This window comes from Hippocampus zosterae, chromosome 6, assembly GCF_025434085.1.
Source record: "Hippocampus zosterae strain Florida chromosome 6, ASM2543408v3, whole genome shotgun sequence".
NCBI lineage: Eukaryota > Metazoa > Chordata > Actinopteri > Syngnathiformes > Syngnathidae > Hippocampus > Hippocampus zosterae.
In genome coordinates, this window is record NC_067456.1 from 11,863,456 (window position 1) to 11,890,528 (window position 27,073).

Genomic DNA, 27,073 nt, shown 5'->3' on the forward strand with positions numbered 1-27,073 from the left:
GTGGGTGGAAAGTCACTTCACACAACAAGTGGATTGAACACTCGAGAAGCCCTTCGAGACGCAACGCGTTTGACCAGCGGGGCTGCCACACAGATTAGCGGTCAACAGCAGTTTCACTTCCTGTTGGTCGGGGTGTGGATCAGCTGCAATGATGTGTTTGCAGTCCATTTGAAGAAAAAGTACCTGATAGAATGACGTATAAGTGTTGTACGGAGCGGAGCCTGTCTGGTATTGCTCAGTGGGTGTGGGTGTGGGTGTGTGTGTGTGTGGGGGGGGGGGGGGGGGGGTCCTCAAAACACGCTCTCTCACGGCACAAATAAACACATTGTTTGTACAAATATTCGGTATGTCCGCTGGCGTGTGCTCGGAAGGCACACTTTTCAACTGAATTGTCAAAAGCTCCACACACACACACACACACATACACACACACTGAGCTTGGCAGGAAGACAGCTCAGTTGCCTGCGATGGTGGAAGCAGTCTGGATTGCGAGTCACTCGCGAGTCCCATCCGAGCTTTCCGAAATTTCCCGTGTGGCAAAATAACAGCGATGGAAGGTTTACATCTTCAATCAAGGGGCGGTGATTGTAACATGGAGGGCAAGTGGGGAGCAATGCCTCACCAGATACAGCAGATGGCACTGTGGTGAAAAAAGCTGTTAAGACAGAGTAATGATTCTAGAATGTCATTTATGTACACAAGGGTGCCTTGACTTGCGAGTTAAACAAATACAACTTTGAAGTCAAGGCACCTCTTTATACTATAAATAAAAATATAGCTTCAATCCTAACTTCTTAAATTGTGTGTCGCTGCCAATTCTGCACGTCCTTTTCTGCTGTTTGGTGCATCAGAGGCCTCCTTCCCCAAGGTGCCACAGTACATGATTGTTTTTTCATGAATTCTTCTTGGCAACGAGTCGTTACACAACCAAAGAATCCCAGCTATCCACTTGATCCATTTTCATTGCTGTGCTTGATAACATGATAAAATATCATTTTAGCCTTGTAATCATTTTGATTGGGTTGTTCTGTATGTTGAATCACAAAGGGTTGCCTGTGTTGGTTTTCTTCTCTATTATCAAAAGAGGAATTGGAAGTAAAAGTACTGATCATCACACAATAGCACAGCAGTGTAAGTAATTGGCACCCCTTCAAAAGGTTTAAAATTACTTATGAATGCCACAAGCTGGCAAAAAAGCACTACACAAAGCCCCTCAACTCACTTCAACATAGTTATTTGCCACAAGATGGTGCCAAAGCAATACTTGTATATTAGACGGGGGTGTGGCTTGTGCAAAAAAAAACTGGGAATAAGTGAGTTTATCAGTGAATAATGGAGGAGCGATTTAAAAAAAATGTGTAAATAGATCAAAACCGTGAGTAGAAATTCAAATATCACTGCACAATCTTTTGCAAGGGTGTCTGCGATCAGAAAAAGACAAAAAAATGTGTTATGCAGATGAACTAAACAGATTTTACTATTAACTGACAACTACTGAAGCTAAAATGTTAACTAAAACATTCTGTGTTGTAATCAAAATTTTTATGGATTCATTTTGCATTATATTTTAATGGAGAAAATTTCATGGACCCTTCTGATGGCCGAGACGTTTTTGTGGTACAGGGTCCATCTACTGTAAAAGGTCATGGCCCCACCGATTTTTTGTTTGTTTGTTTTTCATATGAAAGACCACTGCTATCCAAGTATGATCAAGAACTGTAGGTGGCGAATCAACTTATCGTAATGCAGTTTGGCGACAGGCCGATAGCTCTGTGCGTCCAGACTTGGGAGCATCCGTAATGTTCCTTTGCATTTTTGTAGAAAGTTGTCCTTTCATTCTCTGGTACTGTGATACTTGGTTGCTTCTCTGTACAGTCGAGTCACTTTGAATCCGCGTCGCGTGAGGACACTGAGGAGATTTGGCAGCTTTGGCAACATTTTTTGGAGCGTCTTAACAGCAATTGTTTCCTCATGACTTTCCGCGTTTGTCAGTGGCGAGCGAAAGATCGCGATGCGCTGCTGCAAGCTGTGATGTAGTGTAGTTCTTGCAGTCAAACAACAGATGGCGCTGAGGCACAGTAAGTGGGAGTGTGGGAGAGTGCGCGTGGGTGTGTGAGAGCGACTTGGAGTTTGCGTCACAATAACAATTCGACGAGATACCGTTGAAAATCCGCGTATTGTTTGTTCTTTCCATTATCAATTGGCAATCGAAAAATATTCATTTAAAACGTGGCTGATTCTTTTGTAATTATTTTTTCCACCCGCGCACACTCGCACACACACTCGCACACACACCCAAAAGAGATTTTTCAGCAATCAATCTGAATTTGATAAATTGGTTGTGTTTGGTTGGTGTCTCATTTGGTAAGTGGCAGAAGTGGACATTCCGTTAGTCAGTCCGTCACTGATTGACTCCCGTCTTGCTTTCAATTTTAATCCCTCCACAAAAAAATAGAACGTAGCACAAGACTCAACTAAAAAAAATCGCTTATGTATCTATTTTGAATTATCTGAAGTGGTCACGTCAATATTTCTCATACTGACCAGTAGATGGTGACAGAGTGGACCTGTCCATGACTAATTACAATTATCCCAAATAAATATACTGTACAGTCAATGTTTTGATTTGTCCAATTGAAAATGGAAAGAAGGAATGATACACAGTTTCAATGACTCTTTTTATCCGATCTGTGAGGGGCAGGACCGCATTCAGCTGCTCGGGGGCTCTAAAGCTTCATCGTGGTCGCCTCGTGCATGAGGAAGGTCTTGTGAATGGTTGTATGGCTCTGTCATGGAGACGCGTGGCAGCTCCTTTTCTTAGCTGGCTTCCTCTATGAGTCGGGCCAGGGTGTCTCTGAGCTCGGTCAGCTCAAAGATCTTGCCGTCCAGCAACTCCAGCATCGTTCGCAGGCTCTTCCTGAAATTCTCCTGCTCCTCTTGAGTCTCCTCCAGCCGCTGCTCGGCCCCGGCCAGCTGCTGCTCCAGCACCCGACTGCGGAGCTCCGTCTCCTTTTGAGGCAAAAGCAAATGGCACATTTGGGACATGACGAGCATGTATAATTCAGAGGGACGAGGGCTCACCTCCAGTTTCTGGGTGAGGGTGTCTTTCTGCTCCATGAGGTCATTCATGTTTTCCAATTCTTCTTTTAGCTTTTCCATTTCCTGGAAAATGACAAGAGACATTAAAATGGTGACAAACAAGAGGGTAACATGCAAGTTTGAGACACAAACTCACCTCCTCTTTGTCCCTCAGTGTAGCCTCCAGTTCCTCTATGGTTTGGTTGAGTTCTGTCTTCTGAGATTTGATGGCCGGACTTTGGTTGCTCTGGCATTCGAGTTCTGTCACCTAAAATAACAAACTTGAGGATTCAGGTCCATAGAGAGACATCGGGCTCAATGAAACTCATCATTTTAACTAGCTGCTCTTCATCTGCACGCCAAAACACTTCTTTGATTCCTTCTCCAAAGCCTCACATGATGGGAGCTTCATCTTGCACCAAATGTATTTTGCGTATCCAAAAGAACCTTGGATACCTTGCCCCCCGCTTACTCGTTTGTGTAGTCTCTCTGCCTCCTCCTGGTAGGCAGCAAGTTGTTGCTTCCACTGTTTGACGTTTGCAGTCGACTCCAACAGTGCCGCTGTTAGCTTAGCATTGTTCCCCTTCAGTGCCTCCAACTCGGCTTCCCAGTGTTTCGTCATCACTGGGCTGCAGGACACAATCATACGTGGCGATCACAAAATGACTTGAACAAAGTCTGGCAGTCAATAGCGAGCGTTACATTTTCACATCACACAGTCAAAGCTCACAGGGCGTGCATGTAATCTATCAGACTTCCTTGCATCGATCTACTTATCCATCCACCAATTCTCTTTCATTCCAGTGTCCATCTGCTGTCTCTTAATCCATCCACCAGTTCCCCACACATCCACTGAGCAACCTACAGACCAATCTATCCATCCACTAATCATCCGTACACATCTCTGCCACTCCATCAATGCATCCATGAATCATAAATACATCCTTCCACCAATGATCCATCTATCAATTTAACCTACAGACTTTTATATCCGTCCATTTTCGCTTTTATCAACTCGCCATCCGTCCACTGGCCCTTCTCCGTTTATATTCACCATTCGAGTACCGTATTTTCCACACTAAAAAGTGCACTGGATTATGAGGCACGCGTTCAATGAATGGCCTATTTTGTCTTTTTTTTCATATATTGGACATACCGCATTATAAGACACAATCTACAATGCATCCACTAGAAGGAGCTACACTCAAGGAAATACCAACGACACTACATTACACTACACCCTGATTGATATAGCGAAGATCAGATGTCAGTGAAACTTATTTGATAAAGCTGCGACACAGTTCACTTAACCAACAGCAAGTTATAACATTGACTCGTTAACGTTGAACTCTCTTGTTGCTGCTCTATTTCTGTGTTCAACTGCGAAACCGATCGCCTTGAGTTGGAACTCTGCGTTGTAAGCAAGTCTCTCGCAACATATTACCGTAATGACCATACACAAGGTGCTAAAGAGCTTTGTGAGCTTTTAAGAAAATGGAAGGCTTTCAGGTACTCCTTTTAGTGCGGAAAATACGATACGACGTTAACATTCGATGCACCCATCCATACACTTATCAATCGTGCCTTTATCCATCCACCTCCAACTCAACCAACCGTCCTTCATCCAATTCCATGAATTCATCCATTCGCCTACATATCCAATGCTCCATCCATGCGGACAAAGACTGCAGCAGACCCCAAAACCGGAAGCCATCCTACCATCTAGTAGCCATCTGACAAATCTATTGTAATCTGAGATTATATCCCCAGACAGTGTAAAACCTAATCTGGTCCAGCTCCATGAGAAGAAGAGAAATGCGACTAGGGGAGAAAGTGAATACATGTGAATGAGCGGCACACGTGAGAAAAGACCTATGGGCCACAAAATTGAAAATTCAGAATTGAAGTGTTCTGTTCTACCCCGCCCCCCCCCCCCCCCCCTCAGCACAAACACACACAGAAACTTTGTGTGTATGTGCAGAATTCCACAATTTCCAACAGCACCCACTCCGTCAACAGCAAAAGGAGAAAAATCCCTGATCTAATTCACTCAACACTCCTACGGCGCCTTCGCTTCTTACACAACAGCCGCCCCCTCTTGGAGCGCGAGCGTGTCTGTGTGAGCGTGTGTGACGCATAGTAGGGAGACGACACGCCGTCCTACACATTTGAACCGACAGACAGACACACACACACACAGAGACACACACACACATGCTGTCACCAAAGGCAAGTCAATGTATAAACCCCACACAGGCGCTCGGAGAAGAGGAGAGCACACGGGACGTCAAGAAGTAAAGACGGAGTCAGACGGAGAAGGCAAAAAAGCAAGCGACGGAGTAATAAGTGGAGAAATGTGACCGTTATCACCATTAATTGACTCTGACTGGAGGCTGAATTTGGGCAATGTGGGAAGCGTCAAATGGACGGTAAGTTAATTATTGTTTTGGAATTTTTTTGCGACATTTGTTGTGTTGTGTTACTTGAACTAATCTATGACTCAGTTGTATTATTTTTTTTGTTTGTCTCATAATAGAGTCGTCTTCAACGGGCCAGGCTTGATGAAGCGCACGCAAAAGTTTGAAAAGTTGACTTATTTGGCTGTTAAACTTTTTATGTGAACTGTTACTTCTGCACAATATGGTTGAAAGTCGGATTTTATTATATTATTAAAAATCATCACTTTTAACCACTTGCATGGTTTATACCCGCTGCTGCGATTGCCTAACTCCTGATCCAAACAATTATGTTGTCTTGTGCTTTACTCCTCCTAAATAGAAATGCCCTCAAAGGATCAACTAAGCGCGTGTGATTCCGGATTTCTTTTCTGCGTCACACGTGCCCTGACGTGGCGGCATCGTCAGGTTACTTCTTCCCCCTCACTGAGCACCTTTCAAGAAGCAGTTGCCATGGCAGCAGCGGAGGCAGGCGCTCACGGCGCCGTGACGTTTGCCATACGCAACGCCCCCGTTCACTCAAGACCACGGCAGGGAAAAAAAAAAAATAAAGAAATAAAACTCCTCGCAGCCCTCCAACACATCAAGCGGTATAAAAGCTGTCTGTCATGCTCCACTAGCTGCTTCTGCCCCAAGCACCCACACACAAGGGCCTAAAAAAAAAGCCTCTGATTACACATTCAAGCACAAAACGAGTGCCGTTACTCGATGAAAGTTGAAAAAAGTACACAAGTAAAACCCTCCACATCCGCAATTTGTCAATTCAACAACAGACAATTGTGATTTTACATACAAGGGGCAGTTGTCTTTTCGTCTGTGTGTATTATATTTAATACAGAGCGGTGGTTCAATTACAAAGTGTGTAGAAATAAAATATTCTTACGGTATCATCTTGAGTGTGTTGTTTTAAATTTATTTCCTCTGTGTGCGTTCTGTCATTTCTCTGTGCAGTGGGACAGCCCAGAGTTTGTGCAACATATGGCAGTTTTTTTTTTGTCGGCCATTATGTTTATATCCTATGAAACCTCTGCCCAGCAAAAAGCGGCTGTGATAAAAAAAATAAAATAAAAAAAACCAAACAAATTTTGAGTTACGGTCAATTCAATTTTTATTTGGTGAATCAGTATCATTAATTATTTAGCACTGCAAATTAATGAAGAATGCCCCTGTGATTGGCTGGCAACCAGGTCAGGGTGTCTACCCCGCCTATTGCCCGAGGACAGCTGGGATCGGCACGACCCTTGTGAGGATAAGCGGAGTAAAAAATGGATGGATGGATGGATAAGATTTTTTTTTTAGCCACCTTTTCGCAATGCAGCATCCGTCGCTCTAATTTTGGTCCTGCTTATATTCATTCGGGCCGCAGAGGGGCAAGAGGCAGAGTACACTCAGGATGGTCACCAGGAAAACAATTATGGTATATAGACAAACAACCATTCACACTCACATTCACACCTACAGACAATTTAGAATTTTCAATTAACCCACTAGCCAAAGCTCAAATTTAATGGTTGATAATTGCAATGTTCTAAATGATGCTAGAAGTCACTAACATTTTCTTTAAAGTACTTGCTATATAAATTATTTTCAAACCATATATAATGCAAAGATTTTTTTCCCCGTTTAATTTACATTTCAGGCTTCCCTCTGTCAAAATAAACCCATTTCAAAAAGCTTTTCCGAACCAGTGTATGAGTGAGTAATTCTGGTCTTAACTACATGAAAGTTGTGTTTCCTTTGTCATCTACATTAAAGCACACCACACAGTAATAAAGTATATCGTCTAGCCTCCGTAACGGGTTGCTGGGCCACCATGTAAAATGTTTCTGACACAATTTAGAAAATGTATTTGCATAAAAAAAATCAAATAATCGAAACTGGTAAAATCACACTTCACAAATGTGAATATTTTACTAAATGAAATCATATTCATGCTAATGAAACATAATTTGAATGCATGCAACCAACGTCAATACTTGTTTAAAATATAAATTCAGATTTTTTTTTTCAGTGCAGCACATTACATTGTAAGAGACAAAGGTAAAATACTGCAGCAACGCTCTTTGCATACTGTATGTCTCGAAAATGAGAAAAGACAGAGGTTTGCTTGTTATGTCCATGCCTGCAATGGCGAGTTCCTGAGTGGAGCCTGTCTCCCACGCACACACACACACCTCACTACAAGCCGCCCTCACGGCACACAGCTTCTCTGGAGCCATAAAGAATTCATGATGGAATACTGGGAATTCCGAAGCGTTCACACTTTAAGATTTTAAACCCATTTGGAAGCATATGATTAAATCCCCACCAAAGCCCTCCAACTTGTACTTTCATTTGAAACTATTGAATGATAATACATTACAAGATTGATGCCTTTAATTCGAAGACTGAGGAAAACTGAAAAGATTGGTACATGATTACAGACAGGTGACAGCAAATGATACATTCCTCAGAACAGAGCAGCTCAATTTTGGAAGCTTAAATTTATTGTCATTGTTTCCAGTATGTGTGTGTGTGTGTGTGTGTGTGTGTGTGTGTGTGTGTGTGTGTGTGTGTGTGTGTGTGTGTGTGTGAGAGAGGGAGCGAGAGAGAGAGAGAGAGAGAGAGAGAGAGAGAGAGAGAGAGAGAGAGAGAGAGAGAGAGAGAGAGAGCGGTCTGTCTTTTTCCATCCACCCACTGCACACCTTATGTTGCATAAGTCTTATAAAACAATTCTCCTTTTTGGACATAAACCTCATGAGTGCACACCACTCGAATATTTGATATTTGATCTCACAACATTGCAACTGGATCAGATTAGCACTGTCACAAGTCACATAAGCCACTACTAAGAGGAACAATAAAACAGCATGCACCGTCAAATACACACGTCATTAGATTGCGGTTGCGTACAAAAACAATGCATTGAAGTTGGCTAACATACGAAGAAATACAAGTTTATCAACAAGTCCCCAAAATTTCCTGAGACCCACTTTGGAGTCATATTGGTCCAAGAGCGATAAGTTCAATCAATGCATCCAAATATCAGCACATCCAGGAGTCATGGCATGCTATTTATCAGCTTTTAGCCTCATCTCTTTTTTTTTTTTTTTACTTGAAAATTTAATGTATTTCTGTCCAGCAGTATTCAGCCATGTAATGACGGCCCTATCAGAAAGAGCAGACCCGACAAGTCTTAAACTGCTCCCTAGAGGGGAAAGACACGAGAAAGCAGTGATGAATAGGGGAAGAACAGCAACACCTTGCTGACATGGCAACAACTTAAAAAAAAACAGTTCATACGAGCAACAAAAAAAGTGCACATTGTGTGCTTCAAAGTGACAAGACAGGAAGTAGGGCGCCTGTGTCTGGTGCAGCATGGCAGACGCCAGCTTGGGCGACGTACCTATGAGCGAAGGCCAGCGCATTTTGTGATGGTTCTGGTCTGGAGTCCGAGTTGGGGGTCGTGTCACAGATTTCATCTGTACCGTTGATGTTTTCCATGGGCGGAGTCACAGGGGTCAATGGTGATGACAGCTCCCCAGCCGGAGACTCCTTCGGGCGAAAGAAAAGTTTACAGCATTCATCTTTTTTTTTTTTGGTGTTGGAGGTAAAAAAAAAATCCTTCGCTAGTTCGGATAAAGCTCTGAACTGCTAAATATTAGCCTACGTTAATGATTGCTTGTCTGTACACTAACTGGCCAATACTTTGAAGTACAGTGTATGAAGTGCTGCCTCCTCAAGTGAAAAATGTTTTTATGGGCTTTGCATCAATAAGTAGAAGCTGCTTGACTCATTTATGCGCCTACTCACCATCATCACGGTAAACAAAACAATACTCGTGAATAGTCCACCTATTCATGAGACAGGACCACCCCCTCACAAAAAGCCCAAACGTTGAGAGACTTAAATAATGAGGTACACAGTGTGACTCATGGCATTGTGGACAATCACCAAAGCATTTCTCCGATTCTTTTTTGTATCATTCATAATAAGCGTTTCTGGCGTCCATATAGGAGATCGGCGCCTACAAAATAAATTTATAAAGAACTGCAAGATCTCAATTTACGGATGATTTGAAGTCGGCCGTGGTCTACCTCTGATCAAGGGTTTGTATGTGACGCCCTCCTCGCCCAAACACACACAAGCAGACAACATTTATAAAAATATGAATCATAATAATCCAATATTGGGCAGAAGTGACGGGTGACAAAAAAGGTTTCACAGCCAAATAAGTCAACTTTTAAAGAATAACGAATCAAATGAATAGATTTCAACAGCGTACAGAATTAAACTCTACTTAATATTTAAATACTGAACAAAATTGTACTTGGAAAAGAACACCCTCCTTCGCCTGTTACGTGTTCCAATAATTTTGCTCGGCTAGAAAATGGGCGGGTTCAAACAAAAGGTACAATCGGTTATGTAGCGGAGCCATATGTAAGAACCTGAAAATAAAAGCTGATCTTCTTTTGTCTCACTTTTTTTTCCTTTGGAAGTCAAACCCAAATATTTTCCGTCTGAAAAAAAAATGCGCCTCGCTGTTCGCAATACTTTTGAAAGGGAACGCATGCACAATTCATGAAATTCATCAAGGCTTTGTGCAACAACAGAAAAATCTAGAACAACAAACTCAATCTCCAGGGTCTTTTATTATAGGAGATGGCAAGGAGAGAACCTCATAAATGAATCATCTTTCCCATATACATAAATAGTTCACTGGGGAAATGATGGAGGTGTGTTTGTATGTGCTTGCTCGGCTGCCTCGAACACTGATGAACTCTTTATGAGCACTTGCACATGCTGATAGGTCATTAACTATAACGCTGGGAAAATTGAACAAGCGCAGCTTATCTTTATGTCCCACGCAAGCGGAGACAAATCATTTAAATGTTCCGCATACATGAAACAAAGCTATTAGGACTTATGGCAAGAACACAATGGCCTCGCTTGTGCATCCCTAATGGACAAGAAGGAAGTCAGAGATAAGAGATTATGTCTCATGTTACACTTCCCGCTCCTCATACCGATTGGGATTTCTCATTCACATTGGCTTTATCACACTCGGCTTTATTTTCCCTGTCCTATTTTTTTTAAGAAGTAAATCCTTGAAATTGAGGCTTTATTATGAAAATGTGAACTTTTCATAGAGGGAGTTTTCTTCTAGTTTCACCATGAGAATGTGAATCTGGTACGATGATTGTCCTTCTCTGGCTTCCTAGCTTCACAAAGGGCTGTTAACAACACTTTCTCCATAAAACTCTCTCATTTCCACCCACAAACTTCTATTATGTAATATTCGGCAGAAAAGGCTTACATGAACGCAACTTGTCATCCGGAAGAGCTTTGTTTATTTCAGTTCATGAATATAACGTTGCCCATTATGCTGAGATAAGAAGAGCTAAACACTCCCAGGGGATAATAGTGCTGCGGAAGCACCGTAAAAGGCCAGCAACCATCTTCACCACCATCAAAATGGTTGCAACTCACTTTTGCATCTCTGTTTTGTGATTCTGATGACTGTGTACTGACCGAACCTACCTGAGAGGGCGAGGTGGCCATTTCCATCTTCTCTTGACTTTTCTCTTTAGCAAGCCGCGCTGCTTCTTTATACTCTGCAAACTTCTCTGCAAACTAGACACACACAGAACATAGGCCAGTCAAAAAAAAAAAAAAGGATGCTGCAGTCATCCCCAAAGCCAAGACACACACACACACGCTTTGAGTATGACATCGGTGTGTAATAGGTCGGGCATTGATGAAGCTCGGTCTAGGTCAGGCAGAAGCTGTCGTTGTCAATAATGTTCTGGAACAAAATTTTAAAAAGATGGCCGTTGCCTATAATGTGTCCCTAGAACAGGAGTGTCAAACTCATTTTTATCATGGGCCGCATTGGAGTCACCGTTTCCCTTGGAGGACCATTATGACTGTCAAACCATGTGAAGAAGTCAAGAATAATGGTTTATTCAATGATTGTTGAAGTGACTGTGATTAGGTCTGTGGACACAAGAAAATGCTTACAGTGTATGTTATTTGTTACATATGAGAATTTCAAATTGTGCAAGATTTTAGCAAGCATCAATCATTCAGGTTCGTTTGATCTGCTTTCGCAGGCCACAGAAAATGATGTGGCGGCCCAGATGTGTCCCCTCGGGCCTTGAGTTTGACACCACTGCCATAGAACATGAAGGAGGTTATTTTTCCATGTAACGTTTTGAAAGTGTGTAGTATGGGGAAATGAAGAATTTCGGATAAAGATACTATTAACATAAGGAGACATGGCACCAGTCCGCCGTTTCCTCAATCTCGCTGTGCACAATGAATGCATCCTAATGAGAAAAAAAAAATCAGACATTCAATATGCAGTATCAATTGGGAGCTGTTCTGATGAGTGGCATTCAGTGTTGCGTCCTCCTTTCGTTTTTCTATAATGACAGCTTGTCTCTGGCTTTATCTACAGGCCTATTTTAGTCAGAAGCAAAAGAATCGAGCAAGGCTATGAAGAGCCCAGCTGAAGAAATTACAGCGCCTAATGAACACAAACCACTTTTACGTACGACATTGCAGCACATATTTCAAGCGTCCCGGTTGAAGGACAGTCCGCTTTAGAACTGTAACCGACACTTCTGCTGGAGGTGCTCTCAAGTCTGCCATTGGTAGAAAGGCTGCCAGTAACTCAATCGCATTCCACTTTGGCGCAATATGATAGCTCTGTTCTCATTCAAGTGATTGCGAGCGTTGCCAGTCGGCAATGTGGAGACGTTGAGAGGTACCAGGAGATGTACAGAACAGTGGAAACGTTGTAGTCCACCACCAGCTGTACTGTGTTTATCGTTTTCACAGGAGGCATTTGGATACTAGTCACACGGTAACTCGTTTGCTTTCCATTCCATGTAGCTTTAAGAGCAGGGGTGCCCAAACCTGCTCCCCAAGAGCCCTTCTCACCAGGTGTATTGTGATTGCATTTTATCAGTAAAAGTGAACAAGGTGAAGTCACATCTGGATAACTCCAAGTGTCGAAAAAAAAAAAAAGTTGAAGCCCATGATTGGTGCGTGAAGTGATCATTCTACGGCGGCTGATCACTAATAGCAGCCCCATGAACGTAAAAGTAGTCATTTATCTCTAATATAAACTGCTTTATTCGCAATTTTATTGCGATCTAGCTGTGCGTCAGGTGTAAGGGTTAGTCACACGCCACACTTATTCTATTTGAAAATAATAGACTTGTCAGATACGGGGAGAATTATCAATTACTACTTTACAGAGGAAGGAAGCTGAGCATAAATACTATCCTGCGGTAAATGTCTACCATACATTAAAATTGAGGGCCTGGCAGCTGACCAAATCACATCAGCGTGTATAAAATCATGCACTCGCATTTATGAGTGAACCATTGGATATAAATAACTTAAAGGAAAAAGGTGAAGGGATTTATGGGTATGATTTAGTGCAACTATTGAGGGGAGGGGAGAGAGGCCACCGTCATACCTGATACTAATATGCAACATATAATGTGAGCCAGGAAATGTCCTCTATATCAGCTTTGGTTATAAGCACCTTTGCCTGACACATAGGATGTGGCCAGACTGTTGAGTGTGGTGATGGTCCTAGTGCACATGTGTCAAACTCAAGGCCCGGAGGCCAGATCTGGCCCACTAGGTCATTTTATGTGGCTTGCAAAAGCAAATCATGTATGTCAACTTGCTAAAATCGGGAATAATTTTGCAATGCTTTAATTTTGTTACCCTGTTTACAACCACTTGAACAATAATTGAACAAATTATGATAATTTACTTAGACTGATTTGAAAACTAGTAACCTATTAAATTTGTCGTGGAATAATTTTGTGGTTTTACTGTCATAACGGCCCTCCGAGGAAAACATGATTCCAAATTGGCCCCTGACTAAAATGAGTTTGACACTCCTCGTCTAGTGTGTCAAAGCTGAATCATACTGCAGAGGAGAGAACCCAGTACTGACACACATGCAAATACATCATCAGATACTATACACGAATTCCATGTGGGGAAAATCCTCATGAACCCTTTCATGCACCCTGTAACCTGAATAACATGATAAGCTGTCCACCGTAGTAGCCGCTGTCCCCGAAAGGGTTAATATGAACTGCCAAACAGGTTCAGAGAAGAAAAGCCATGGCAACTAGAATGGAGAATCTGTGGAAGTGGCATCCTCTCTCAGGGACTGGTGAGAGGAGGAGAGAAGCGCAACCAGAGAACGTCTGTGGGCGTGTGTCCGTGTGTTTTATGAGAGAAAGAAGAAAGAGAGAGTGTGTGTGTGTGTGTGTTTGTTGGTCAAGCTACCTTGGACAGATGATGTTCGGTGGAGAATCCCAGGCCGTAGACCGTGTTAGCTCGACTGTCCGCCCACTGGCCAAACTTCTGTGAGGTCTTTGTGAACGTCATGTTGGGACTGATGGTGCTGTTAATTATTGCCTGCGGCACAGAGGAAAGCCACTTGATACATTTTTAATGAACTTACTACGGTGTATTTAATGTATGTGCGGGTCGGATGGAGAAGCATTTCAATTTAGCTCTCATTTTATTCGGAACACCTAATAATAATAATAATAATACATTTTATTTGTGGGCGCCTTTCTAGAAACTCAAGGACACCTTACAACAAGCAGTTAAAATCACGAGTACAATGTTAAAAACTACATCAAATAAGATAAGAAAAAATACAACAAAAATAAATAAATAAAAATAATGGCTTTATGGTCTGAGTGAATAGGCTGCACCTGCACAATCTTAAGCTCTGGTGTCAAACTCGAGGCCCAGGGGCTAGATCTGGTCCGCCACAGCATTTTAGATGGCCGGCGATAGCAGCGCAAAGATGTCACCTTCCATGATCCTTTCTAAAATGTCGACCAAAATTTTAAATTCTCATATGTAATAAGAGATTTATTTTAAACATTTTCTTGTTCCCAAAACCCTCATGATCATAACTTTTAAAAAATGTTGAATCAACAGTTATTCTTGACTTTTTTTTATATGGTTACACTCATAACAACCCTTCAAGCGAAACGGTAACTAAAATTTGGCCCGTGCCAAAAATGACTTTGACACCCCTGATATAAAGCGATCAAATGTAAGAGTTGTATCAAACGTTTTGGCAGAGATTTTTATCAAGAAACACCAGGTAGTCAGATCTGATTTGCTTCAGCAGGCCACAGAAAATAGCATGGCAGGCGTGTTCGCTGTCCACTGAAATGCATTTATTGGCTCAGCTGTGACAGGCATTTTGAATATTGTGTTTATAAAAGTGTATGAGAAGGGCAAAATATGGGAAACACTTCTCACTATGTGACAAAGCACAATTCAGTTCAGTGTTGCAGCTGGTCAGTGGGCAGCGAACGCATCATCTTGCCTTCAACCAATGAGTCAATTTTGCTAATTCGATGTTGTCCGGCATAACAGACTAATCTGGAAAACGCTATTAATAATCGCTATAACAGAATCAAGCAGTGGAAAGTGATTCCACAAAGAATATCTCCAGACGTAGCTGGGAACTGGTGACAGTGTGGAAAGGTCATGAATTATTTAGAGACTTTACACAGAACACTTGGGTCAGTTCATTGACAGTGAAAAAAAAATCATTTAAGTCTTCCTGTAATCTGACATCGCTAGAGCACAGCTAATTAACGGCTGATCAATCAGTGGTGATGTTGTGGAACATTCTGATTAACTGACATCAATAAGAGTTTGGGAAGGGTTGTGGTCAGCATGCATGTGCGTTACAGAATCAATTAATTTGCTCTGGTTAATGTGATGTGAGGTGCCAGACAAAATGTTGAAGTTGCATTACCATCACCACAGCATGTTGACTGTGGCTTTTCTTATTGAGCCTCCCTGCTCTTATTCCCTAAAGTGTCCCACCACATCGCTCAGCTCTCCCACAATATGATTCATGGAACTAAAATATGGACGAATCGCTGTTTCATGAAGAGCACAGAAGAGCCGCATTTCGATCGTCTTGGTGGTTGGATTCTACAGATGACAGCCGGGTTTGTCCACTTTGATTTCGAGTATGGTTCTCAATTCATGTGTTTATGATTTGGGTTACCACAGACTGTTCACAATTTTGCGCAGAGCAAATTCAACTCGTGAGTCAATCCAAATTTTCGACTGGAATATTTCATTCGTGGAGATATGGAATTTGTGATTTACTATTAGCGGTTCCCTTTAGCTGTTTTTAGTTGAGTTGTCACGTCCCGTGTTTGCCAGCAGGTGGCAGGCTTTTCCTGCCTACCGCCGACACACCTGTCACCCATTAGGGACTGATTACACAGGCTTTATCTTTGTGCTCGGGCAGTTGACTTACTGCCGGAGTATTCCACGCCGTGCCAATTCTCTCGCTTACTGTCTTTATCTATTCGTTGCCGTGTAAGCCTTGTGGCTGTGATTGCGCGTCGTTAAATCCAATCATATGAATTGCTATTGTTGCCAACTATATTCCTTGCCATTTTTCTCGCAAGCGTTTTCTGTTACTTCCTTTTATTCCTGGTCCTGATTTTGACCAGCGTTTTCTGTTTGTTGCTCCCGGACGGGTATTTTGTGTTTTGTATTAAAACTCATTTGTTCTCGGACCATCTTTTCTTTGTCTGCTTTTTCGGGGATCCACCTCCTTATCTTGTTGTGCACGAAGCGATCATTTTATCGCTTCGGGCACAACGTGACATGAGTATAATAATTAGAGACTTTCGCACAGTGATTTAATTAAAAAACAGGATTTGGACAATTTCTTGAGTGCAGAAATTTAGGAACCAGGTTCCTACAGCTGAGCATAAGTGACATTCAAGACTTTTTAAATTCCATTCGAAATTAAATTTAAGACCGACTTCACAATGTTCCCAAAGTGCCTTGTTATGCATAGCTGATATAGTACACAAACGATCTGCTCTTAAAAGTCTCAACACAAACCCCAGTTCTTGTTTCATTGGTGCCTGCTATGGTGATTGCTATTTTGGTGGAATTATTTGTAAAGGAATGTTGATTTTATTTTGAAATTTGAGAGTCTTTACAATTAAAAAAAAAGTAATAGCCATGTGGTGATTTTTTCAAAGACCTTTGGGACTTTCAAAAGTTGAAGACATTTAAGATATTTGAATGCCGATTTGCTGATTAATATCTTATTTATAGAGTCAGGAATTCAACGGCTTTGAACACTTATTAAGGATTTGCAGCAACCGTGTTTAAGATACTATATTCGATGCGTAGGCATAATAAAGTCACCACACCAATTAGCATCCATTTTTCATCGGGTTGTTGTTTCACACAGTTAGCAAACAAGCCCACAGCATTTCAAAGCGGAAATAACAACTTGATTTTGCACTATTATGAAATGCCATGCGGCCCGGTAGTCCAGCGGTTAGCACGTCGGCTTCACATTGCAGAGGTATCGGGTTCGATTCCAGCTCCGGCCTCCCTGTGTGGAGTCTGCATGTTCTCCCCGGGCCTGCGTGGGTTTTCTCCGGGTGCTCCGGTTTCCTCCCACATTCCAAAAACATGCGTGGCAGGCTGATTGAACACTCTAAATTGTCCCTAGATGTGAGTGTGGGTGTGGATGGTTGTTCGTTTCTGTGTGCCCTGCCATTGGCTGGCAACCGATTCAGGGTGTCCCCCGCCTACTGCCCGGAGACAGCTGGGATAGGCTCCAGCACCCCCCCGCGACCCTTGTGAGGATCAAGCGGTTCGGAAGATGAATGAATGAATGAATGAAATGCCATTCTATATAATTACAGTTTTTTTTTTCTTGTGAAAATTTGATAAATTTGTTCACAACACTGAGACAGCCTTGCAGATACAGTACATGTGCAAATTGTATTTACACGCACACACAAACACACACAAGTTGAAACATGAGCTCCGAGTCTGGTGACAGTCTGCAATGCTTTCACAGTGCTGAGCTTTTTAAGAGCAATGTTGAGTGAAAGGAGGACATCTTGATAAAAGTCAGCGATCAACAGTTGAACAAAGTGCAAAATGCACGCTACGGGAGAAGACTTCAGCTCACCTTGGTGCCATCCAGGCTGATGATTCGGTAGACATTGCGCGTGCTGTCGTAGAAGTAGGACACGGTAACGGCATGCTTGCTGGTGGGCAGCCAGTTCTTCTTGGTGTTGGGATCAATTTGGAAGACGTGGGCCCGCGTGCTGTAAATGGGCTGCTCCCTGAAGGGGACGAAAAAGAAGTTATGAACTTCTTTGTGACGCAGTACCAACGTCTCTCCAAACCCAACGCCGGCACTGAAACTCCTGTTGTCCACCGGAGAGCCGGATCGCCCGGGCAGTCGAATAACGAGCTGGCCATCCTCCATCGTTTACAAAAAAACGAACTCCAAATCAAAACAACTATGACTGTGCATCGTCCAGTCTGCGCGGAGGTATTCTTGACTATAAACGCGCGTACCAAGTGGAGAGTCGTTCTGCCAGCATCACTACCAGCCAACGGCACCACACACTCACGCGGTATTTGCCCTCTTTTGAAGTCAGTGGCGTCTCTCTATGCGCCGATATGGGAATGTCTCCAGCATGGCGTGAGGGTCACATGGGGGTCGGGGGGGGGGGGAGAAAAGAGAGCGTTTAGGGCTAAATATAGACAGTAGGCCACGCTTTACTGCCAAAGACACACCTCGGTGGACACCACTTTCCACATGGACTAACTTTTCTGCATGTGTGTGTATATAGAAACAGATCCTGTGGAAAACTCTCAAAGGATAAAGCATACCTGTGGAAGAAACACATCCTAATAGTTTGCTTAATTAATCTCAAGATTCAGACTGGAGTCCAACTTGTTCATTCTGGAAACATCACAGACAGCAAATCTAAAATATATCTTCCATCTTCCAAGCCGCTTGATCCTCACTAGGGTCGCGGGGGGTGCTGGAGCCTATCCCAGCCGTCTCCGGGCAGTAGGCGGGGGACACCCTGAATCGGTTGCCAGCCAATCGCAGGGCACACAGAGACGAACAACCATTCGCACTCACACTCACACCTAGGGACAATTTAGAGTGTTCAATCAGCCTGCCATGCATATTTTTGGAATGTGGGAGGAAACCGGAGCACCCGGAGAAAACCCACGCAGGCCCGGGGAGAACATGCAAACTCCACACAGGGAGGCCGGAGCTGGAATCGAACCCGGTACCTCTGCACTGTGAAGCCGACGTGCTAACCACTGGACTACCGGGCCGCCCATCTAAAATATAGATACCTGTATATATTTTTTAAATACTTCTATTTTGAGAATAAATTCATTTTGAAAATACAAAACATCATGGACGAGCTTCATGTTTTGTGTCTTCAGTGCTTTTATGAATGCAGTATTTGTCCCAAATACTGCATTCATAAAAAAATGTATAAATGCAGCGATATTGGCAGCCATGTTGCGGAAAGATGCATTGTTTGATTTTGATGTGCGAGAGAGAAGGTTTCCCTGCATGCTGAACGACTCAGAGGCTTTGGATTTGCCTGTACTGTACTGTACATGCCACGAGCACTCATTCAAGGCACGCGATTGGTTCCTAGAGCGACGTTGAACAACGAGAGCACGAGTGGATTTATTGCGTGAGTTGATTAATTGCGCATCATCGCAGCCTCGCCAAGCGCATTCCCTTGTGACTTCACAAACTGTTGACTGTCTCGCATACTGTACGTTAGTGTTGTGCTCATGCTAACTTTCCTTTTGATTTTTCTGAAAACAATTGATTAAATGAGTTCTTCCACTTGATGTCGGTTTCTTGTTCAGCAATTTCATGCCATCCTTGAACGGTAACTATTATCCAAGAGAGCACTTTACAGTGTGTGGTTATTTTGGTGTTTATCTCAAACCCTTTGCTATTGGCTTCAAATAGTGTAAGTCAAAATGAAAACAAAATAGAGTAAAACCAAAATATATTAAAAGCATGTATTTTGCACGTACAGTAAGCACATATTTTGTCCGTATTTAAAGGGGCATTTTTGTCATACATATTTCTTATGTGTTGTGTCTAATGTCTTGTTGTTGTTGTGTCATGTGTTGAGTTGTATTAGTTGTCATTTTAAGTTAACTGTTCTTTTGATGGCGGTGCGGGCACCCGCAGCGGCTCCTCTCTCTCCTGAGGAAAGAAATTTCATCTGTGCTGTATGTAGCACATTTGGCAATAAAGTTGGCATGAACATGAACATGAACATATGGTGAGGAAATGCTTGGTTCTACGTGGCCTCCAAGTCGCACTGATGAAAATTCTGCCCCCCCCCCCCCCCCCAGCATTTCAGTTGCCCATCCTTGCTACATTAAATGACATAAGCACACTCCTGTATGTAGAGAACCCATTACCTTACATTTCTAAAATATTGCTCGTGGATTTATACCAGTGTAGCTTATATACACATGATCTAAGCTCCGTCGTGTGTTCATCTGACAGGATTTAATTCCTTATTAACCTTTGGGTGATGCCCAAAGAGAAGTCTGTATTGATCCCCGCGCCAGTGCAGCATGTTTTTGGACTCTCCATTCATTCGTCTGTCTCGTAGGTACGCATTGCTTCATTGTGTTTTGAACCACTGACATTGCCCTCATTCTGTATAGCATTGTGTCGACTTTTCTCGTAGATTCTACATTCAGTACACACTCACGCACGCACGCGCACACCCAGTCAAAGCACAGGGTGCAGGGGGAGATATTCTGAGCTGGCAGTGCTGGCAGAGCGGGAGATAGAGAAGTGCTTACACTGCACTGAGGGGTTGATGGGGGACTTCAAAGGCTTGGTGTATAATTGAATATTAAAATTCATCGGCAGTACCCCTCCTGTGTGTGATATTCCAGACTAGGAAAGACAGAACAACAGAGAAACAGAGGGAAGTTCGTCGGGAGGCGCATGATGGGGGAACGGGGGAGCGCATAGGAAGTGCAAGAGTGAATTTGGGCTGATTACCGCTCTTCCACAAAGCTGCTTGTGGAGTGCAAATTATCATAATCACGGACAGCAGTGCAAGTGGCGGAACTGTGAGTCATTGCACTGTGCACAAATCACACAAGCGCGGCCTGTCTGTGTGATCTGTGCAAGAGCTGCTTGGCAACTGGCATCCTATCGCATTGCATAATTCGGCAAACGCTGAGGCTAATTTGGCATCGCTTGCTGTTCACGTGTGCGCGTATCAAACGGCACTACATTCCTGCGCTTTGATTCTTACATGAATGCAATCACCCAAATGTTTTGCTATCATATAGGACACCCACCAGTTGTCAAAAAGAAAAAAAACAACAACAATTGATTTGGACATGCCCGCCTCCATCTTTTTTTTTTTCCATTACGTGCGACCTTTTGAATTAAACTGTTTTTCATTCATTTTAATCACCGGCCAAATTACCTAATCGTTTCCCGGAGGTCTGTTGTAATCACAACTGACCTGGTTTGCACTCATAATGACATTGAATGGGTCATCGGTAGTAAAATATAGTCATCAGACACTCCGTTAGATACAGGCGAAGCAGATCCGATACACGAGATGCATAAAATTGATCCTCCATTCCCAGTGGGACAATCAGAGAGGTTTTCAAATCTGAGTTAATTATTATGGTTGCGGTTTAAGACTGTGTAGAAACACAAAGCATCATGTGTGAGGTGTTTTTTGCCTCTTTTATGTAGTCAGATGAATGAATCAAAATAACGGCTTTTGTATACAAGAAGGGAAAAGCGGAGAGAGTTTGGTTGGCGTGCAGGGTGCACTGCGTGACACAAGAGCAGGTGATGCTACAAGAGTGTTGAAGGCAGTGTGGTGAAGGGAGAGAAAAAAGGGTGATGTGATGAATGCAAAGAAGAGAGAGAGAGAGCGGATGATGCAGTCATTTTTGAGGAATAACGGATTCCATAAACTGCCAGCGTGCACTTTCTGGCTACAACAATGAGTACATTTGCATCGAGATACAATGCAAGACAAAAGAGAGTATAAATCTTTAAATTGAAATGATGAACGTGAACTATACAGTGAAGATCGCAATATGAGCATTCAACTTATGAACATTTAAAACATATGAACCGTTCTATGTTCGTTTGGGCATTTTTAAATACTTTTATAAGTCTGAATATAGAGTTGTGTGCTTTCAGTGTAGTACCGGGTTGGGTTGCAACACGCCAGGAAATACTGGCGAAGCTAAGTGTTTCAATTTGCTCAAATGGGTGTGTGGGAGGGGTACAACTACCGGTATATAAAAAAAAGTCATGTCTCCATCGCGCTGATTTTCACCCGTCGGAACGTTCACAGTCTGGAACGTTCATCTTGCGTGATCACTGAATATCAAATAAACAAAAGGAAAAGGTGTTTCATTGATTTCTTGAGAAAATATTCGCACCAAGAAAAAAGACATCGGGTCTGAACAATTCAAACTCAGATCAACCTTGCAACAAATGGAATTTTCACATCAAAAAGACAGCAATTAAAAAAAAACACACACAGAAACAGAAAAAAAACAAAATGTCGTTCACAGATGGCGTTACGGGACTAAATACGTTAGCATTATTTTTGTAATCAGATTTGTGATTTACAGATTTCTGTTTACGTCACAACTCGTTTGGTAGAATTCTGTGAATTTGTAATCATGAATTCTTCAAAGATTGCTTGTCGAAGTGTTTTGGGAAATGAACAAATGTAATTGAAGTAGCTCCCACATTCCAAAAATATGCATGGCAGGCTGATTGAACGCTCTAAATTGTCCCTAGGTGTGAGTGTGAATGCGAATGGTTGTTCGTTTCTGTGTGCCCTGCGATTGGCTGGCAACCGATTCAGGGTGTCCCCCGCCTACTGCCCGGAGACAGCTGGGATAGGCTCCAGCACCCCCCGCGACCCTAGTGAGGATCAAGCGGTTAGGAAGATGAATGAATGAATGAATGTATAAATTCTTTCAAATCAATTCATGGTTCATTAACCGTTCATTTTAGATCAAGCCTAAATAAAACTAAGTCGTTTATATAAAATATATTTATAAATTTGTTATAATCCAGATTAATTTATTGTATGTGTCTGTTTAAAAAAATTCATCCATGAAGCCACGAAAAAAAATAATCACATACGAAATCAAAATAGCGACACTTTGTTCAAACCTCAAAAAATGAAGTACCGGTACTTGTTTTGTTTGGTTAGGACCTTAAGGAGAGTCTCCTACGAAGCATGACAGGAAGACACGCGCACACACACGAACACCCACCTCTACAGATGTAGCAGGAAGTGACAGGTGTTGTCGATATGATGCACTGCAAGGGCTTAGAATTTATTCCTTGTGGAACCAAACTGCTTTCACGTGTCACAATATCATGCAAAAGGCCGCATGCTATTTTCTACTTCAGTGCCCCCCCCCCTCCATTTGACTATGCAGCTGCTCCTATTTCTGAAGGGGGGGGGGCATACATTACATAATAGCGGTTCACCCCAGGAGCACTCACATTCCTTCGACACCTTGACCCCCACTCAGTACCCAAGAGGCTTTGCTTCTTTGGAGAGCTTTTTTAAAATTATTATTAATTCCACAGAGAAAGGCATCAGAGAGAGTTGAGCTCACATTAAGCAGAGCGGGGTTATTAATGAGTGCGCTTCAAGTTACTGTATTTACTGAAAGTGTCTTAGATGACCTTCCCCCTTCAGTGCACTCTTGAAAACATGGGAAAGAGGGAAAGAGTGAAGAGAGAGAGAGTATTTTCCTATTGCAAGTTGATAGAAATCTCTTACTGTTGATATTCTCCAAATATGTCACAACAGCAAGCAGAAAGAACCTCGTCATCAAACCAAGAGTGATGACGGACTACCAAGGTAAGTCACACTTCGCTTCACAGAAAGTTAGGGAAACGGGAATGGCAGGAGAATGGCTCATTGAGGATGTTGTCATTCTTTTGGAGAGCGGGAAATATTGTCAGTCACGGATCACTCATTGCCTCTTTCAGGTATGAGGGACTCCTCAATATAGTAGTCGGTGATGCTATATGTAGCAATGAATGCTTTTGCAGTTAAAAATAAAGAAAGAAATAGATAGATAGACAAATAATTACATAATCAATGATCTGATGCCAATTCTTCCAGCTTAACTTTTTGGGTGTACTGTACTTGTATTTTCATTTAAAACTCATTCAGTAGCAACCAATTCTGGACCAAGTCCGAAAAGACGTTTAAAAACGTCTTTGGGAGTGAACGAGTTAATACTTAAAAACTGTCATGTAGGGACATTTTGTATTGTTTTATTTACAGAGAAACGAAGGTCTTGATTGATCTTTAAAATCTCCTCCTTCATCGCCTCCATGATGTATGTCGATCTATTATCATGTTGTGTACTCGGCGTAAATCTGAGCCCAAGTGAAAAACGATTACAAGTTGATTAAAAACATTCAAACCTGAATGCAAAGGGCATTTAAAAGTATTAAAGACATTTTTTGAGCACAAAATTATTTTGTTAATTACATCGATAGACAGTATCATGTCCGATGGGCAGCAGTCCAGTACCTATCAATGTAGCTCGATCGCGGGGCAGACATATCGATTAAATACATGATTCATGAACGGCCGGCCCATTTAAGGATCCCAACCACCAACCCCTTACCACCCACCGCCACCCTCCACCGTTGGCGAATGACTCTCAGCCGTCCGCACCAACTCGTTGAAAAGGCGCACGAAGGCCGCCATCCAAACTGCACTTTTGGGAAAATGGCTGCCATTGAAAGAGTTAATAAACAAAGTAGAATTTGTGTTAGTCGGTATATTGCTCACTAAACTGGCCAGAGATGTGAATTTGATTGTAGATGATTGGTTGACTATTTGTGATTGGCTGATGACTAGTCCAGTTTTGCTGCCCTAATGAGGACAAGCATTGTGGATGGATGTTTAGCTGGTGCTCCTAACGTCAATACTCACATGCTGCCATGGCAACAAACCTTTTTTTTTCGTCATTGGTTGACATGTAAGCATCGATGTTACCAGCCCAACGACAAACCGTAATAGGCTTGGCTTTGAAACGTAAAATAGGCTTCGAACTGGAGATCACAGCGACACTTTTAGACACCTTCCACCCGTCTGCGCAGGTACATACCAACACGTGAGCCATTCACCGTGCTCTCAATCGCATTTGATGTGTTCCATTGTGGATCAATTGACTCACTGAGTCAGTTGCATAAGAGTAACTTAGTCACCAGCGTGGCAGAGCTCGGCAAGAGCTGCCGCTAGGTGGGAGACCGTTGGATGGATGGATGATGTGCTGCCCACACTAGTGTGAGGTGTGAACGCGGTCCGCAGAAGCCTTCTGTGCATCATGGCTAATGCAGGAGTTTTGGCAGAAATCGCACCATATTATCAACCTCCCGGTGGGTCATTAATCCCACTGAACTGTGGGAGACATCTGTTAATGAAAGCAAGGCCTGGTGGAGGTTAGGGAAAACTGGGCTCAAGTTGGTGCGGGTGGGAGCCATGAAAATGAGCGCTGTTGCACACCAAGCAGGTACATCTCGCTGGTGGGCGCATGTTGAGATATTTAAGGTCACCGCTGCTGCCATGGAGACAGGATGCCACTCTCAGTCACAAAAATAGTGTTCAACATTGTTGCGACTGCGGTGCCAGCATTTAAAGACCCGGACCAGGGTGTACAGCCAATCGCAGCATAGATGTCTGGCGACAACATTGGAGAAGAAATCATCTTGTTACTGATGCCCATGTTGAAAACTTACATAACTGTCTAGAATGGAGACTGGGAGCACACAGCGTGATGGTGAGGCACCATTATTACCACCACCAAGGAGTTTTTACGTTTGCTTGTGGAGCTTCCTGTCTACACTATTTGCTTGATTCTAACAATTACCATAACCAACAACTAAATATGGGGTGAGGGGGGGTATTTTACATCACATCAATTGTTAAGATTGAAATTGAATGAAATGCTATATGTGCATGCAGGGTCAGAAGCTGTATTATTGAAATACATTTCATCTAGATTTCTCATATGAGATTATAGTTAAAGTTGACATTCACACCAACTACAGGTTTAGGCACTTTTACAGGTGTACAGTTTGTAAGATGAAGCCTTGGCAGAGGTTTGTGCTCTCAGTATCTTGTACATCTTTTTTTCCCCCACGTACCAGCCATTACATGAAGATTTTTGATGTCCTCATTTAGCTACATACATCAAAATATTCGGAAGGCCTCTTATCGGGTTGCAGTGTAGTTTGACCCCCCTCCCTCCCTTATAGTTTGAAACTACTGTAGAACCACGGTAATAAAGCTTCTGTACACAGAATACCTACTGGACAGTTCCGATCAAAACCTAGCACAGGTATGTGTTGCAGATTTGGAGTGGAATTCAATGCCCTGGGTAACTTGTTATTTATATGGAACCAACTTTTGGACTTCCGTTTTGTCTTAGTTTGGGAAAAAACTCTCAATTCAATTAGATTCCTCAAAGTTAAAGATAATGAATGCAACTTTGGATGTTGGGCCTCAAGTCTGGCTTACTAACAGACCTAATTAAGAGGAATACAATCCAATTGGACAGCATTTTATGATCAAACACAACACTCCAACATCAATCTGAACGTCCATTTGAACATTTTCCCCCATAGATAAACGCATCCATTTGCGTTGTCTTTTCTGCGTTTTGCATGTCCATAGGGTAGTGTGAACCAAGCTGCCATCATAATCACTTACCCCATTGTTGAGGTTGAAACGCAAGGCGACACCTCTGGTAACAAGAAGCAATCTCCCTCGGATCAGACGCTGCGTATATACGATGGTGTTGTGTCCACACTGCAGCCTCCCCTGCTAGATCACCGTCCGTTGCGTCTGCAGGAATGTGATGACAAGTGTTCCATCCCCCGCGGCTGGATGTCACTGCGCCGACCCACGCAGAAACGTCGCCGTGCGCATGGCTCCGAATTCGAGTCTCGTCCTCCCACCCGGCGCTGGAGCTGGAGAACCGACGAGGTGCCCGCGAGACTGTGGCGTCAATGACCAATTCCGAGCTGGAGGAGGAAGAAGAAGGGGAGGCAGAGGAAGGTGGAGAAGCCCCGCTGCGCGGACTGGGAAAGACAAACCAGAGGCGGTTGATAACACACAGCAGCATCACAGTGTCCACCCGCCTCCCTCTCCCTTATTACCATTGGCTCACAGGCTACGCCCCCACTGTTCTATGAGTGCCTCATTTCTGCGCCGCTCTTGCGCGCCTAGCTGCAGTCGATGTTTATTATTTATCGTCACAACGCATGAAAAAAAGCATACGTTTGCAAGTGTATCGTAAAGGGCTGATTAGGTTTCCACATCTGGTGGCGAATACTGATGATGCATCGTCCGTCAGCCTTCCTCCCACGGAGCAGCGCGTCACTATCCAACTGAGCACCTCAACGCACCGTCCTCCGCAGTGACGTCACCGTCCTCTCAAGAGACTCGTTTCTTTTTTGAGGCGTTGTTGACCAAGTTTCTTGGGAAGTAAAGCTGCACCGGAAACACAATTAGAAACACCTGCGCAATCTAGGTCGATTTGCAGGGGAAATTAAATAAGCCACCATTCCAATAGATTTGCATTACTTGAGTATTTAT

The 27,073-nt window shown here is 43.0% G+C and overlaps 1 protein-coding gene and 1 long non-coding RNA gene across 6 annotated transcripts; one reads left to right on the forward strand and one right to left on the reverse strand.

The window, feature by feature from the left end:
- Positions 1-2,278: 2,278 nt before the first annotated feature.
- On the reverse strand, positions 2,279-26,891 carry homer1b (homer scaffold protein 1b). 5 transcript variants are annotated; one of them, XM_052066889.1, is made up of 10 exons: positions 26,635-26,887; positions 26,186-26,556; positions 17,548-17,704; positions 13,836-13,967; positions 11,055-11,147; positions 8,920-9,068; positions 3,551-3,707; positions 3,236-3,346; positions 3,082-3,162; positions 2,279-3,009 (listed from the first exon to the last, which is right to left on the reverse strand). In XM_052066889.1, exons 2-10 carry the CDS (start codon positions 26,188-26,190, stop codon positions 2,818-2,820), a joined length of 1,077 nt encoding a protein of 358 aa, XP_051922849.1. In that variant the 5' UTR covers positions 26,191-26,556; positions 26,635-26,887; the 3' UTR covers positions 2,279-2,817. The 5 variants fall into 5 exon arrangements, with proteins under 5 accessions (XP_051922849.1, XP_051922851.1, XP_051922850.1 ...); XM_052066891.1 differs by having other exon boundaries at positions 26,756-26,884; XM_052066890.1 differs by lacking the exon at positions 26,635-26,887 and having other exon boundaries at positions 26,186-26,619.
- Positions 5,019-6,421, forward strand: LOC127601557 (uncharacterized). The gene is made up of 2 exons (XR_007962589.1): positions 5,019-5,507; positions 5,857-6,421. It is a non-coding gene; the product is annotated as an uncharacterized LOC127601557 (long non-coding RNA).
- Positions 26,892-27,073: the final 182 nt, after the last annotated feature.